The sequence below is a fragment of the Misgurnus anguillicaudatus genome, chromosome 18 (assembly GCF_027580225.2).
Source record: "Misgurnus anguillicaudatus chromosome 18, ASM2758022v2, whole genome shotgun sequence".
In the NCBI taxonomy this organism is placed as follows: domain Eukaryota; kingdom Metazoa; phylum Chordata; class Actinopteri; order Cypriniformes; family Cobitidae; genus Misgurnus; species Misgurnus anguillicaudatus.
The window spans coordinates 29,073,627-29,087,481 of NC_073354.2; the positions used below are offsets into that span (position 1 = coordinate 29,073,627).

Here is a 13,855-nt window from a genome sequence, read left to right on the forward strand (position 1 = left end):
AACTAAACCGTGGTGTACTGTGCAATGGAAAAGCACCATTCGTTTTGGTAAACCATTCTCTGCAAGCATGTAAAAAATAGGCCATTAAAATTTGGCTCTCCTTGTGATGTCAAAAGGGAATAATACCGCCCCTTAATCTGCACTATCCAACCACAGCACTGCCATTTAGTGCAGAGATCAGCTCATTTGCATTTAAAACGACACACCCAAAAACGGCACTTCACATATGCATTGTAACTTTCAATATCAGGGGACTATTTTCGGGCACTGCGTAATATCATTGCGCCTCCTGCAGCTATGGTACGGTAGCAAAGTCCTTGATTATTACGCCAGAATGAGAGTATAGTTCCTAGCCATATTTGCCTAGAAAAACGCGACTTTTAATTTTCCGTCGGTTTTAGTACACAATGTAACTACAGAAGAGTCAAGTTTTAAATAGGAAAAATATCAAAACTCTTTGGGTTTTTTTGAGCGTGACGCTGATGGTCTGGTCAGATTCAATGGATTGTGCTGAGCTATGCTAAAAGTGTTACCGCCTGACCCGGAGATCGGCTGAATGGGTTTCAAAACGGTAAAAATCAAATGTTTAACTCTAGGGGAGCTGGAAAATGAGCCCATTTTAAAAAAAGCGGAGTGTCCCTTTAAGATGTCTTTGCTGCTGTAATTGATGCCTGTGCGGTAACAGCATGCGTTTCTTCGTCATCACAGCTGTAGAGGTTTTCTCCTGGCTGCAGATGAGGTCTGGTATGAACCCTGCTGATAGATTCACAAGCTGGTGCTTGCTCGTGTGTCCATGCCGCAGTTAGCGCTGATCATTATTACATAACACTACAGAAGAGATGAAGCAGAGATGGGGAGAAGCCCAGAAGGAAAGAACATTAGATTTGGGAACTAGTTTTAAACTTTTTCTGAGAAGCAAGCATTTCTTGCTCGTGCAGAAGTTGTTACCAGGATGCTAGGGTGTTGTAGGTGGATGCTAGTTAAGTTTGGTTAATATATTCCATTTTTTTAAAAGAAAAATCCAGATAATTTACTCACCACCATGTCGTCCAGGATGTTGGTGTCTTTCTTTGTTCAGTCGAGGAGAAATTATGTTTTTTGCAGGATTTTTCTCATTTTAATGGACTTTGGTGGACACCAACAATTGATACTTAACTCAACACTTAACAGTTTTTTTTAACGGAGTTTCAAAGGACTATAAACGATCCCAAACGAGGCATAAGGGTATTATCTAGCGAAACGATTGTCATTTTTGACAATAAAAATAACAAATTTACACTTTTAAAGCACAACTTCTCGTCTAAATCCGGTCGTGATGCGCTAGCGTGACCCCACGCAATACGTCATCACGTTAAGAGGTCACAGAGGACGAACGCGAAACTCCGCCCCAGTGTTTACAAGTGTTGAGAAAGAGGACTGTTCCTACATTGTTGTATGTCAAATGATACTAATTAATGTCTTTGTGTCAGTTTATTGTTTAAAATGGTCCGCAAATGTGCGTTTTATATATGTAACACGTGACCTCCCTACGTCACTACGCATTTACGTTAGGTCGTGCTGGACCGGACCTAGACGAAACGTTGTGGTTTAAAAGAGCATATTTTTTAGTTTTCTTGTCAAAAATGACAATCGTTTCGCTAGATAAGACCCTTATGCCTCGTTTGGGATTGTTTATAGTCCTTTGAAACTCCGTTGAAAAAAACTGTTAAGTGTTGAGTTAAGTGTTAATTGTTGGTGTCTATTAAAGTCCATTAAAATTAGAAAAATCCTGCAGTTTTCTTCAAAAAACATAATTTCTTCTCGACCGAACAAAGAAAGACATCAACATTTTGGGTGGCATGGTGGTGAGTAGATTGTCTGGATTTTTCTTTTAAGAAAATGGAATATTCCTTTAAGTGTCGCTGATTGGTTGACGATTTGTTCTGGGTTGGTTGCTAGACTATTGTGAATTGAACACTCACTGGTAGGGGTGTAATGATTCATGTTGTATTGAGATTTCAATATAAACTGCGCCGATATGTATCAATGATATGATTCACAATATAGAATTAGTGTTGGCAAACACTTAGCTTACTATAAGGTTTATAAAAATCTCAAATAGTGTCTCTACAATCAATTCAATTCTCAATTCACATTCTAATGAAGCTGATTTAAATTGATATATTCAAGAATTTCTTCCTGATTTTACACAACATACTTTTATCAACTTACTATTGAATGACTTTCATAATTGAATGAAATTAAAATACAATTGACTATTAGGAAGAACCTTGACTGTTTCTCACTAGCTACCTAACCAATGGTCTGACCTCGGTTGAACGTTTCCCCATCAGCTTTAAGACCCAGTTCTCCGGTCACCACTTTCATCACGTGGTGTTGGGCGTTTACTGTAACGGCCGCTACGGCACCCTGGGTATGAGTCGTCGTGCTGACCTCATGGACCGATCCCTGACCTTCCGTACGCTCAGCGAGTTGGTGTTCGACTTCGAGGACTCGTACCGCCGTTATCAGCACACCATGAAGAAGGTGAAGATCGGCCTGTATGTGCCCCACAATCCACATGTTTTTCAACCAATCGAATGGAACTACCTGGTGATCAACGCTGGTAAGCAGGTTCGGGAAGATATGCGCAAAGAGCTGGAGAAGCACGGCCGAGACATGAGGATGAAGGTGAGGACATCGCTCATCAGTGATCAGGGCTTAGTTTTTGGTTTTGCTATGATTTTGTTCGATGATGACCTCAAAGTGGGGATTTTGGGGTGTTTAAAGGAAAAAACTCAGTTTTTCAAATTTTTTTGGTGCGTACAATTAATCTTTGTACAGTGCGTCATCAATGTGTTAGCATTTAGCCTAGCCCCATTCATTCCTTAGGATCCAAACAGGGATGAATTTAGAAGCCACCAAACACTGTTACAAGATGAGTAAGTATGGTGGCACAAAATAAAACGTGTCGATTTTTTAAGCGTGTAAAAAATGAGAACTATATGGTATGGCGGAAAAGCACAGCCTCAGCGTGCAGTAACATCATCACTCCCGACTACTCCCCCTCTCACTCAAACTTCCGTCAATATTACTGCACCCGAGGTCGAAGTGTTTGGTGGCTTCTTAATTGATGCCTTTTTGGATCCTAAGGAATTAATGGGGCTAAATGCTAACACAATCACGACACACTGTACAAAGATTAAAGGAGAAAAAAACACAGTTTTTCTATATTTTACTATGTTCTTACCTCAACTTAGATGAATTAATGCCACCTATCTTTTTTCAATGCATGCATTTAATCTTTGTACAGCACTTCTTGAATGTGTAAGCATTTAGCCTAGCCCCATTAATTCCTATGGCTCCAAACAAAAGTTTTATTTTGTGCCACCATACTTACTCGTGTAACTATTCATGTAACAGTCTTTAAATTAGCATTTAGAGAATACATGGAAGTGTTTGGTGGCTTCTAAATTCATCCCTGTTTGAATCCTAAGAAATGAATGGTGCTAGGCTAAATGCTAACACATTCACGAGGTGCTGTACCAAGATTAAAAATGCACGCATTGAAAAAAGATAGATTTGTATTAATTTGTCTAAGTTGAGTTAAGAACATAGTAAAATATTGAAAAATGTTGGTGTTTTCTTTTAAATAAACCTGCTGTTTTAAATTTTGCCTCTTTATCCCCATCTATGTTTTGAAAAACATTGCAGGTTACTTTGTGTAAGTGTGTTCATCAGTGTGACATCACACTGACATTTCACGCAAAACGCACCCAACAGCTAAAATTATGAAATCACAAAAATAACAGATTATGGTAACAGGGTTGCCAATTTGTGTGATCGTACAAATACATACGATTATTAAAAAAAGATAAGAAAAACCCACCCCTAACCCCAACATCACAGGAATGAAAGCAAATCATACAAATGTGGTGGTACAAATTTAGCCACCTCATAAAATACGTATAAATTGGTATGAGATTGTGTTAAAATTGACCAACCTCATAGTTGTATTTTGTTTGGTACTCTATAACTGTGTCCCAATTCGAAGGCTGCGACCTTCTAAGGATGCAATCTTAAAGGCGAAAACTCGGTCTTTAAATGTCGCAGCCACCGAAGGCCACGAAGTGAACTGAAATGAGACGGTCTTGCTTTCGGAGGATCCATAATTTGCGTTACATGCTGTACGCGAGCAAAGCATTTTTGTCCACTGAGTCTAGAAATATGGAACCAGAAAAATAGCTTATTTATGGTATCAAATAACCAACGTCACTTACAGAAAGTAATTCAGTGGATAGGGTTCCACGGGTCATGAAATTTCTGGGATCATGGAATTTTTAAAGGTCTTTTCCAGACATTAAAAGTCAGGGAATTTTATATTTTTATAGTTTAAGTCATGGAAAATCAAGGATTTTTGTTTGTTGCTTTTAATTTTAGTTTCCATTTATCAAAATGTTATCCGCTTGTTAACTTGTGACGTAAGGAATACCATTCCCAGGTCCAAGTCTCTGTTGATTTCAAGTGAGACTACAATTTAAACAGCTGTTTATTGTAACTGTTTATTCATTTTACACATTTAAGCTACATTTTTATAAACTCACGGTGTACACTACATTATCCAGGCTCACTGCATCCTGGACACAGGCCATAGAAATTCATCTTTTTAGCCAGGGAAATGTCAGGGAATTTGACTTAAGAGTAGGAACCCTTAGTGGACCTACGGAAACTGTTAGAGCTAAATAAGGTCAAATTTCTTGTGGGGAAACAGACACACATACCAAATGCCTTACAGTGCTGTTGGGCATCTAGGTTATTAAAAAGATTTCTGTTTAATCCTGAGTGACTTATCCAGGATCATCAAAGTCAATTTTGTCCTTGGACAAAGTTCGAACAGTCGACTATCTAGAGATCAGGTGTATGCCTGTAACGTAGGACACATTTGTTATGTAGACAGTTAAAACTAGGTCAAAAGTATTACACATGGATGACTGCAGTCAGATGTGACACATTTTCCATTCATCGCATAAAAAGAGTGGAAATTCTGCTCTAGATGTCTGTAAGGAATTCTGGATTTATAAATAATGAGACATTTTGGATTTGCCCTTCAAAATGTTTTTGTCTGTTCTGTCTTAGCTAGATGAACATCTGAAAGCATGTGAAAGGAAGGAAGGAAGGGAGGGAGGAACACTTGATCAAACATGTAATCAAAAAGTCAAACATCAGTTCTGGATGGATCCTATTTGCTTTAAAATCTGCAGGATACAACTGAAAACATTACAATGCATCCTTACAAGTTACTTTTCATTGCCTTTGCTGTTTATTTGGGAAAAACATTATAGACGATTGAGAGTTTTGGAAATCTGTTGACTTGTGGCGTAATGGAGCTAATGAGCATCATCAAGTTAATGAACAGAATGTGGAGTTTTTCTAGATACATCTGCACAGCAGTAACTCGTAATAAGAGAACGCAGTGAAAGTGATTCAGCTTTTACTCCCCGTGGTGTTCAAGTGTTCAAGCGTTACCTATTTAATATACTGATTATAGTCGTGTTATTTTTCAGCAGCGGCCCCCTGTCGGCCTGATGATAGGCAATCTTCATTATCCATTTCTCGTTTTACAATTCACTCTTTTTGGCACCTGCAACAGATTTTGGGGTTGGTATCCTCTTTAAGATTCTTTTTTGTACCTTTCTGCGTATACAACACATTGTAATGTTGTACCTTATAAAGTACAATAATATACCCCAAGGACGGTGGCAGCTGGTGCTAAATATTTTTTTTGGGGGGTGCATACAAACTTGAAATTAGACTTTTACTGTAGTAATGCTAATGCATGTCTGTAAATAGCCGTTTAACAGGTGATAAATATCATTGGTGCTTAGCTAAAATGCTGAAAATGTTACTGTTGAAGTCAACTAAAGTATGAAATAAATCTGAGTATAAGTATAATGTATAATGTGAGTATAATGTGGGTTTATTATCAGTAATGAACTAATTAAGGTACAGTAATCATTCACACACAAACACACCAGAGTTTGGTTAGACTTTTCACTTTTAAAAATCCTGTCATAGTCAATTATCCGTCATTTCATGTTTTAATGATAATAATTGTTTGCGTTCACCTGTTCATTTCTATTCATGAACTGACAAGATGAGAATTCAAGTTCAAATGTGTTTATTTGTGAAGATAACAGATGAACAGAGACAGTGCATTACTTTACATGTTTAACACCCCATGAAGCAGATTAATGAATTATTATTTTTTTGCAGTGCCAGACAGCTGAGGCGATAAAACAAGCAAACTTTGTGCTGAACAGGCAAATATGAACAAATTATATCACAAACACGGTTATAAGACTGAGAACGATCCAATCACGTGAGGTCAAAGACATAAAAAACAATATTGATTTGCTTACAACATAATTGGGAGGGTTTGGGGCGCACAGTCCTGCGCCCCAGGGCGTATCCGGAACCAACCAATTAGAGCTCAGCCTCAGGTCACATGTTTTTACAGTTTTTACTGACCTACATAGACGCTCGTTTGGGGTGCGCCCCAGACACACAAACATGACACACATAAACAAACTCAGTTTTGATGAGGATTTTTTTAAATAAATGATAACATGACTAACATTGAAATAGTACAACTAAATGATTTTATTTTGTATTTATTTGCACTATATATTTAACTTTTTTGTAACATGTTAAATAGCCTGGGCGATAAATCTATTTTATCGATTAACTTGAATGTGTAGTTTAACATCGATTTGTTTGAATTACATCGCTTTCCTCTTTAACATTCGCAAAACTTCCCTCTGGGCTCCCATAGTTCCGAGTTGGCTCAGCCCTCCCCCGCGCATTCGCCATAGAGTTACACAAACAACATGGCAGCGAGCATGGAAGAACGCGTTCCCAAGAAAGGCACAGTGTCATCTGTTATTTGGAATTGGTTCGGTTTTGCGGCGTCAGACACAAAACAAACAACACCCGCTGCAAAGTGTGTTAGAAGTCTGTTGCTAGCAAGGCACGAACAATTTACTGCAGCACCTTAAACAGAGGCATGCTGTCGAGTGGGAGAGATGTTGTGCCCTACGAAAGACCGCGGCAGCACAAGCAAACACGCCAAAAAAAACAGCCTACTTTCTAGAAACATTTACAAACTGCATCCAGTAACGTTAGAGATGCGGGTTGTCTCGTAACCCGCGGGGCGGGTAAAGTTGTCACTTTATTGCGGAGCGGGTCATTAAAAACAAAATAAAAACATGTATGTTGCGTGCAATACCCCATAGTCTTTATTAAATATTTGGGAATGTTTATTTTCATATTTTATTAGGTTCTTTTGATAAGGTTAAATTACATTGCAACGTAACTTGATATTGCGTATTGTTGTCAGTTTACAGGGCGATCTAATGGCTGTTTCCAAGCACTTTTAGGCTGAAATAAAGCCTGTTTTCGTTTACATTACACATGCTTAGTATGTCTATTTTAATGGTCACAGGGCGGGTTGGAAAGATACAGTGGTGCGTGGCGGGCCAAATTTTTCATAAAAGTGGAACCTGCGGGTTGAAAAAAAATCCTGACCCGCGCATCACCAGTACCTATCCAGTATGATAAGAAGGGGGCAGTTGGAAAATGATCACAGATGTAGTCGCAATGTAGATTGCTAAAGATATGGTCCCCATATATACTGTGGAAATAAAGTAAAAAAATTGTTTTGAAAAATTTATTTGCAATCTGAAAAAAATATTTTTCAGTAGGGGGAAAATCGATTTACATCGTAAATCGGATTTTTTTGTGAAAAAATTGGGGATTTTTATTTTGGGCCACATCACCAGCCCTAATGTTAAAGTAGCTTTCTTCTCTGGCCAACCCAGCGCCCCCTATTGACCAGCCGCTCTGCCCAAGGACCTATTGTGTACTATAAAGAAAATTTTTGTACCAGTTAAATTTAAGGGGTGTAAAACAGTTAACTATACCTTAAAAGGTACACAATAATTAATGTACAGTAATGTACCCAAAAAGGTACAACAATGTATTGTGTTTAGTATACATGTAAAGGTACAAAACGGAACCTTAAGGTAGCACCCCAGCGACAGAAAAGTTACAGTTTTGTACCTTTTTTTTTTGACAGTGTAGTGTGAGATATCCAGTTTAAGACCACTACTTAAATTTCTTTCTAATTTAACTCTTTTCCTGCCATTGACGAGTTATTTTGTCAATTAAGAGAAAACATTTGCATGAAAAAAAACGTGTTCATTATGAGTTTTTATGGTTATCTGTAATACCGTGATTATCCACCAGATGGTGATCTTACTAAATGTATAAAAAAAATGAAGCAAAAAATGATTTATTAATTTTACCCTCCGTGTATATTTTGATAATCGTTAACAAATCTCTAATAAAATTCCTTTACAAAAATGCAATTATTTCAGCTGTTTGCTAAAAAAATATAAGTTTATAAGCAGAGAAAAAATATAGATAGGATGAAACGTGGTTTGTTTGTTTATTGTTTGTTTGAAAAGCAGAGGGTCTGTTCTTTCATTTGATATATTTGTATGTTTATATATTTTTAGAAGAAACATTTCCTGGAAGGCATTTTGTGAAAATCACAAAAAATGCTGGCAGGCATTTAAAAAAAAACTAGTGCGGAATGAATTAAAGACCTATTTCAAGACTAGTGGCCTGAACGTCTGCATAATCTTAAACATTTCTTTTATTATATTATATGATAACGTTTAAATTTTTCAAATCCCCGAAACGTACTTTATATTAGCTCATTAAAAATGTATGAAATGTCTAAATGTCTATTTGGGTTTAATTGCAGATCCTCAAGTCATCCAGCGCTCAGTCTCCAATTAAAGAAAGAACCCGAGGCAAATCTTTATCACCGCACCGTCGGCCAGGCACCAGTCCCCAAAGACGGCAGCACATCCACAGAAGAGACAAATCGTGAGTAATGGACACTCTGACTTCCAATATAGAGAGATATTCTGTGCAATATATCAAATTTTGTAAGTCACTTGGTAGAAAAGAGGCTGCCAGTAAAATGTATATAAAATACATATGCAATCTTAACGGTTCAAATACAGTAAACCCATCATTGTATCCCATATCTAATTATAAGGCATATACACAAGCTGTACTGTCTGTGCTTCTTTTGGTTGTTGTCACATTGCATTGTTGTGCATTTGCATAAAGGTAAACTTTGTTGCTCTGCCAGCTCTTATTGAAAATGACAGACTCGCAGATCACTGTCAGCACCTTCACTTTCGAGATTTGTGCTCTTTTGAACCCGTCATTGGACATTACACATACTGTCCATTCATGTGTCAAGTTCACATAGAGGTCTTAACACTTTTCATTCCCCTTAGAGCTTTGATGATAGCCTTGCAAAGCTGCAAGCGGTTGCCTTTGTCTCGGGTTACGATGCAGGCATGCGTCTCCCATTCAGGCAGTTGACTTACGGATTAAGAGTTTCTATAGCAGCACAACACGAGTACTAGAGAAGTGCAGAAGCCCTGCAGATCAGTTTACAAAGCGAGACGCCGGCCTGCTTTTGTTTGTGGTGTTGAGGAAATCAGACCCCTTTCCTTTTAGTGGTGCTCTTGGGAGTATCGGCACACACACCATCTCTAGCAAACAAAGCCATGACAGTTGTTTTAAGATCGCACAGGAAGCACAGCCAATGAGATTTATCTTTTTAATAAAGATACACATTTACATACCCATATACATGCATTATTTATATTTGATCTACTTTAAACTCTAACCATTTTGCATAAACATTTAGATTAAGAGATTAAGATCATCAACATTTCAGTCATGTGACCCCCTAAATCTTTGAACAGTAGCGTATGTACAAAAATGGTCAAAATATGTACCCTAGCTATCACTAGGGTGGTACCTTTTTCATAAAGTACATCTTTGTACCTAAAGAGTGCATATTTGTACCTCAAATGCACATATTAGTACCAAATGTATACATATCTGTCCCTAATTGTACATATTAGGACCTTTTAAAGGGTACCACACCAGTGACAGCTGGGGTATATGATACATTTTTCTAACAGTGTACATTTTGCTTTTTAATATCTGTTAAGAAAAAGACAGCTGTGTTAGCCAGACATACATACAAAACAGTTCTTAGGTTGGGGAAATAACCTTGTGGGTAAGAGCTGGTTAGTTATGGATACGGCCGTTTCAAACACATTTAGCTAATGTAACACTGCATTACTGTCAGTACAAGCTACCCTTAGGCATTAAATGGGTTGGCATTCACTTTAATAGGATCTGAGTCAAGCATAACAGCAGGGGTGAGTGCGGATATCACAAAAATATTACACCAAGATAAACCAATGTGCATCTGATGATGTCACATTATCTTTTAATACAACCAGGATTGTGAAAGAACTGGAGTGTTTACTTCAGTATTATGATTTAGAATAATGCTAGTCATAAATATTTATACATTCAATTTTTTGCCCCAACTATGGTCTTTTGACCATGCATGACTAGGCTTTTTTACAAGGTCTAAAAGGGATACTTGACCCAAAAATTAAAATTTTGCCATAATTTACTCACTCTCATGTTGTTACAAACCTGTTTAAATCTTTGTTCGGATGAACACAGAGTAAGATATTTTGTGGAATGTTTGTAACCAAACATCAGAAGCACCATTGACTTACATAGTAGGAAAAAGAATACTATGTAAGTCAATGGTGCTTTTGATTGGTTTGGTTACAAAAATTTCTCAAAATATCTTCCTCTTGCTTCATCAGAACAAATAAATTGTTTTTAACTTTTCCCTGACATTGATGAGTTATCTTGTCAATTAAGGGAAAGCATTTGCATAAAAATCGTGTTCCTGATGAATTTTTATGTTAATCTGCAATACCACGATTATCCACTAGATGAGTTACGCAATTTATAAAAAAACTGAAGCAAAAAATTTTAAACTGTGTATGTTTTCAACATCACTCTGAATCTCATCTCTAACAAAATTCCTTCACAAAAATGCAATTATTTCAGCTTTTTGCTAAAAAATTTTTATATTTAAAGTAAAATACTCATATTTAAGAGTTTATAAGCAGAGAAAATCACAAAAAATGCTTGCAGGCAACTTTTCAAAAAATGGCTGGTGGGGAATGAGTTAATAACATGACAGTGAGTAAATCATGACAGAATTTTGAAACACTTAGGAAACTTTGGCATAGGGAGTCGGACCGACTAAAAAACCTTTTTAAAAAAATATACCTATTTTCCAGCTCCCCTAGAGTTAAAATTTTGATTTTTACCATTTTGGAATCCATTCAGCTGGCTGCAGCAGGCGTAGTGATATTATGCACTGCCCGAAATAGTCCCCTGCCATTGAAAGTTACTAAGGGGACTATTTTCGGCTGCTGCGTAATATCATTGCGCCTCCTGCAGCCATGTTTCGGCTGCAAAGTCCTTGATTTTAACGCCAGAATGAGAGTATAGTTCTTAGCCATATCTGCCTAGAAAATTGCAACTTTTAATTTTCTGTCGTCTTAGTACACGATGTAACAGAACATAAGAGTCAAATTTTAAATAGGAAAAATATTAAAACTCTTTGGTTATATTTTAGCGCGATGCTATATATATAAGGAAATAAAAAAATTAAAAGTATAATTTTGGCTAGATCATTTTATTTTTTAATTCAATGTTGACAGTGGTATTTATGCTGTCTATTGGTAAACTATAATTTCTCTGTGCTTTTACACCCCTTAAAAAAACTTACGAGATCAAATTACGTCTGTATGCTGTAATTATAGTTTGTTTAACTTCAGTCATTCAGCTTTGTTTAATTGCAAGTTATTCTTGTAAGCGCTGCAGTTGACACCTTACAAAACAAGCGTTATTGTTCTGTCCTCCTGTAATTTATTAGCCAATGTAATGTACCAGCAAAAAAGCTTAGCTGCACATGAAATGAAATTAAACCAAAGCCTTCTGCTTCCCAATTGGAGCTATTTTTACTGTTTCATTTCACCCCCTTCCCTTCACATACTCTGAGATGTTAATTATTAAGTTCCACACATACGCAAGTTTGCAAGGCAGCTGGTGAATCACAACACCCATTTAATGTCAGTATCACCCTCCATTACACACAGCACCACACACATCACTTGCCACACAAGTTAAATTTTAAATTTTGCTTTTAACTTACCCGATCTGATTATGATATTTAGTCTATATTGTTAGTGGGAAGAATTAAGAAATTGCTCTCCAATCCATATGAATTATGAAAATCTGTCAGAGAGATGAACTCTCCGAGATATGCAAGATGCCAGAGTCCTAAAAGTTCACAAGAAAGATGAAATGGTTATTGATTTTTTGTTGAATTGTGTTTATGTTATTCCAAATATTTGTATATTATGTTGTTGTTTTCGTGGAGTACAAAGGTATATTTTGAAGAATTTGACAAACTTAAAGGGACAATCCACTTTAAAAAAAAAAATATAACTCCCCTGGAGTTAGACCTTTGACTTTTACAGTTTTGGAATCTATTCAGCCGATCTCCGGGTCTGGCGCTAACACTTTTAGCATAGCTTAGCACAATCCATTGAATCCAATTAGAAAATTAGCATCACGCTAAAAAATAACCAAAGAGTTTCGATATTAGCAATGATATTACGCAGGCCTGAAAATAGTCAGTTGGTAGTGAACTATATGGCATGAGCTGTCAAAAAGCAAACCTTTTTTTTAAACATACCCACGTGGGATTGCAAAAGCTGCCACTTTAAATCGATTGCTACAGATTGGCAAGCTGAGATTTCAAAGGTTTGTTGGTTGGTCACAGTCCTATGGGAACAAGTTTCCCAAATACCATCTGATCAGAGCCAAGGTGCAGCAATAACATGTATGCTTTTGACATTTGAAGGCAGGGTCGATCCAGTGAAAATGCATGTCCGACCTACGATTTTACCAATAAAGACATAAAATTACCTAAAAATATAAAAACAAAAATACCATTGCAGATGTTTCACAGTAAACCTGCTCTTTAAACAGGCCTCCAGTGAGAACAAAAATTTAGTTCTGGTACTACAGAGCTGCGTCTGCCCTTTTCCTGAGTTCTTTCTCTGTCAAAGTGCATTATCTTTAGTCTGAGCTATTTCTATACAGGATGTTTGTCTACAATCTCAACCCCACCTCCTCTGTCTCAGTTAGTATTGCGTTAGCAACACAAATGACAGGGGTACAATTCCCAGGGAACACACACAAACTCAAGTCGTGTTAGATGAGAGCATCTGTCAAATGCATAAATGTAAATGTGCCCACGAAGGACTATAAAGAAATTTTGCTTTATGCTTGCTTGAAATCTCCATAATGTGACTGAAGGTTTTCTCAACCATTGCTGAAGATATCCCTACCTAGAAAGAACACTTAGTTAGTTGATAGCTGCCAATTATTTATAAAGTTATGCCCTGTACTGGAATCTGCAAGCATGTTACACATCACTAGTTTCATCTCATAAATCATTAGGTCTTATTCATAAAACACAAGCATTATCAATTTATCTTGGTGCAAATCATTATTAAAGTCATACTTATGTTAGTTATTTCAGACATTTGTTGTGTTTAATGAGTATCTAATGATGCCCAGTCCTGAATAAATGTTTTAATAGATTTCTGTTGTGTCACTGATTATAATGTACATTTACATTATATTTACATTTAAAGGATTAGTCCATTTTCTTAAAAGAAAAATCCAGATAATTTACACACCACCATGTCATCCAAAATGTTGATGTCTTTCTTTGTTCAGTCGAGAAGAAATTATGTTTTTGGAAGAAAACATTGCAGAATTTTTCTAATTTTAATGGACTTTAATAGAACCCAACATTTAATACTTAACT

At 36.8% G+C, this 13,855-nt stretch overlaps 1 protein-coding gene across 1 annotated transcript in view; it reads left to right on the top strand.

Moving 5' to 3' along the window:
• The window catches only part of vash2 (vasohibin 2), a 32,553-nt gene that overhangs the window by 14,652 nt on the left and 4,046 nt on the right, over positions 1-13,855 (top strand). The window contains exons 5-6 of the mRNA XM_055186153.2: positions 2,289-2,670; positions 8,807-8,931. Of these exons, the coding sequence (XP_055042128.1) occupies positions 2,289-2,670; positions 8,807-8,931 (507 nt within the window). The remainder of the gene's footprint in view (positions 1-2,288; positions 2,671-8,806; positions 8,932-13,855) is intronic.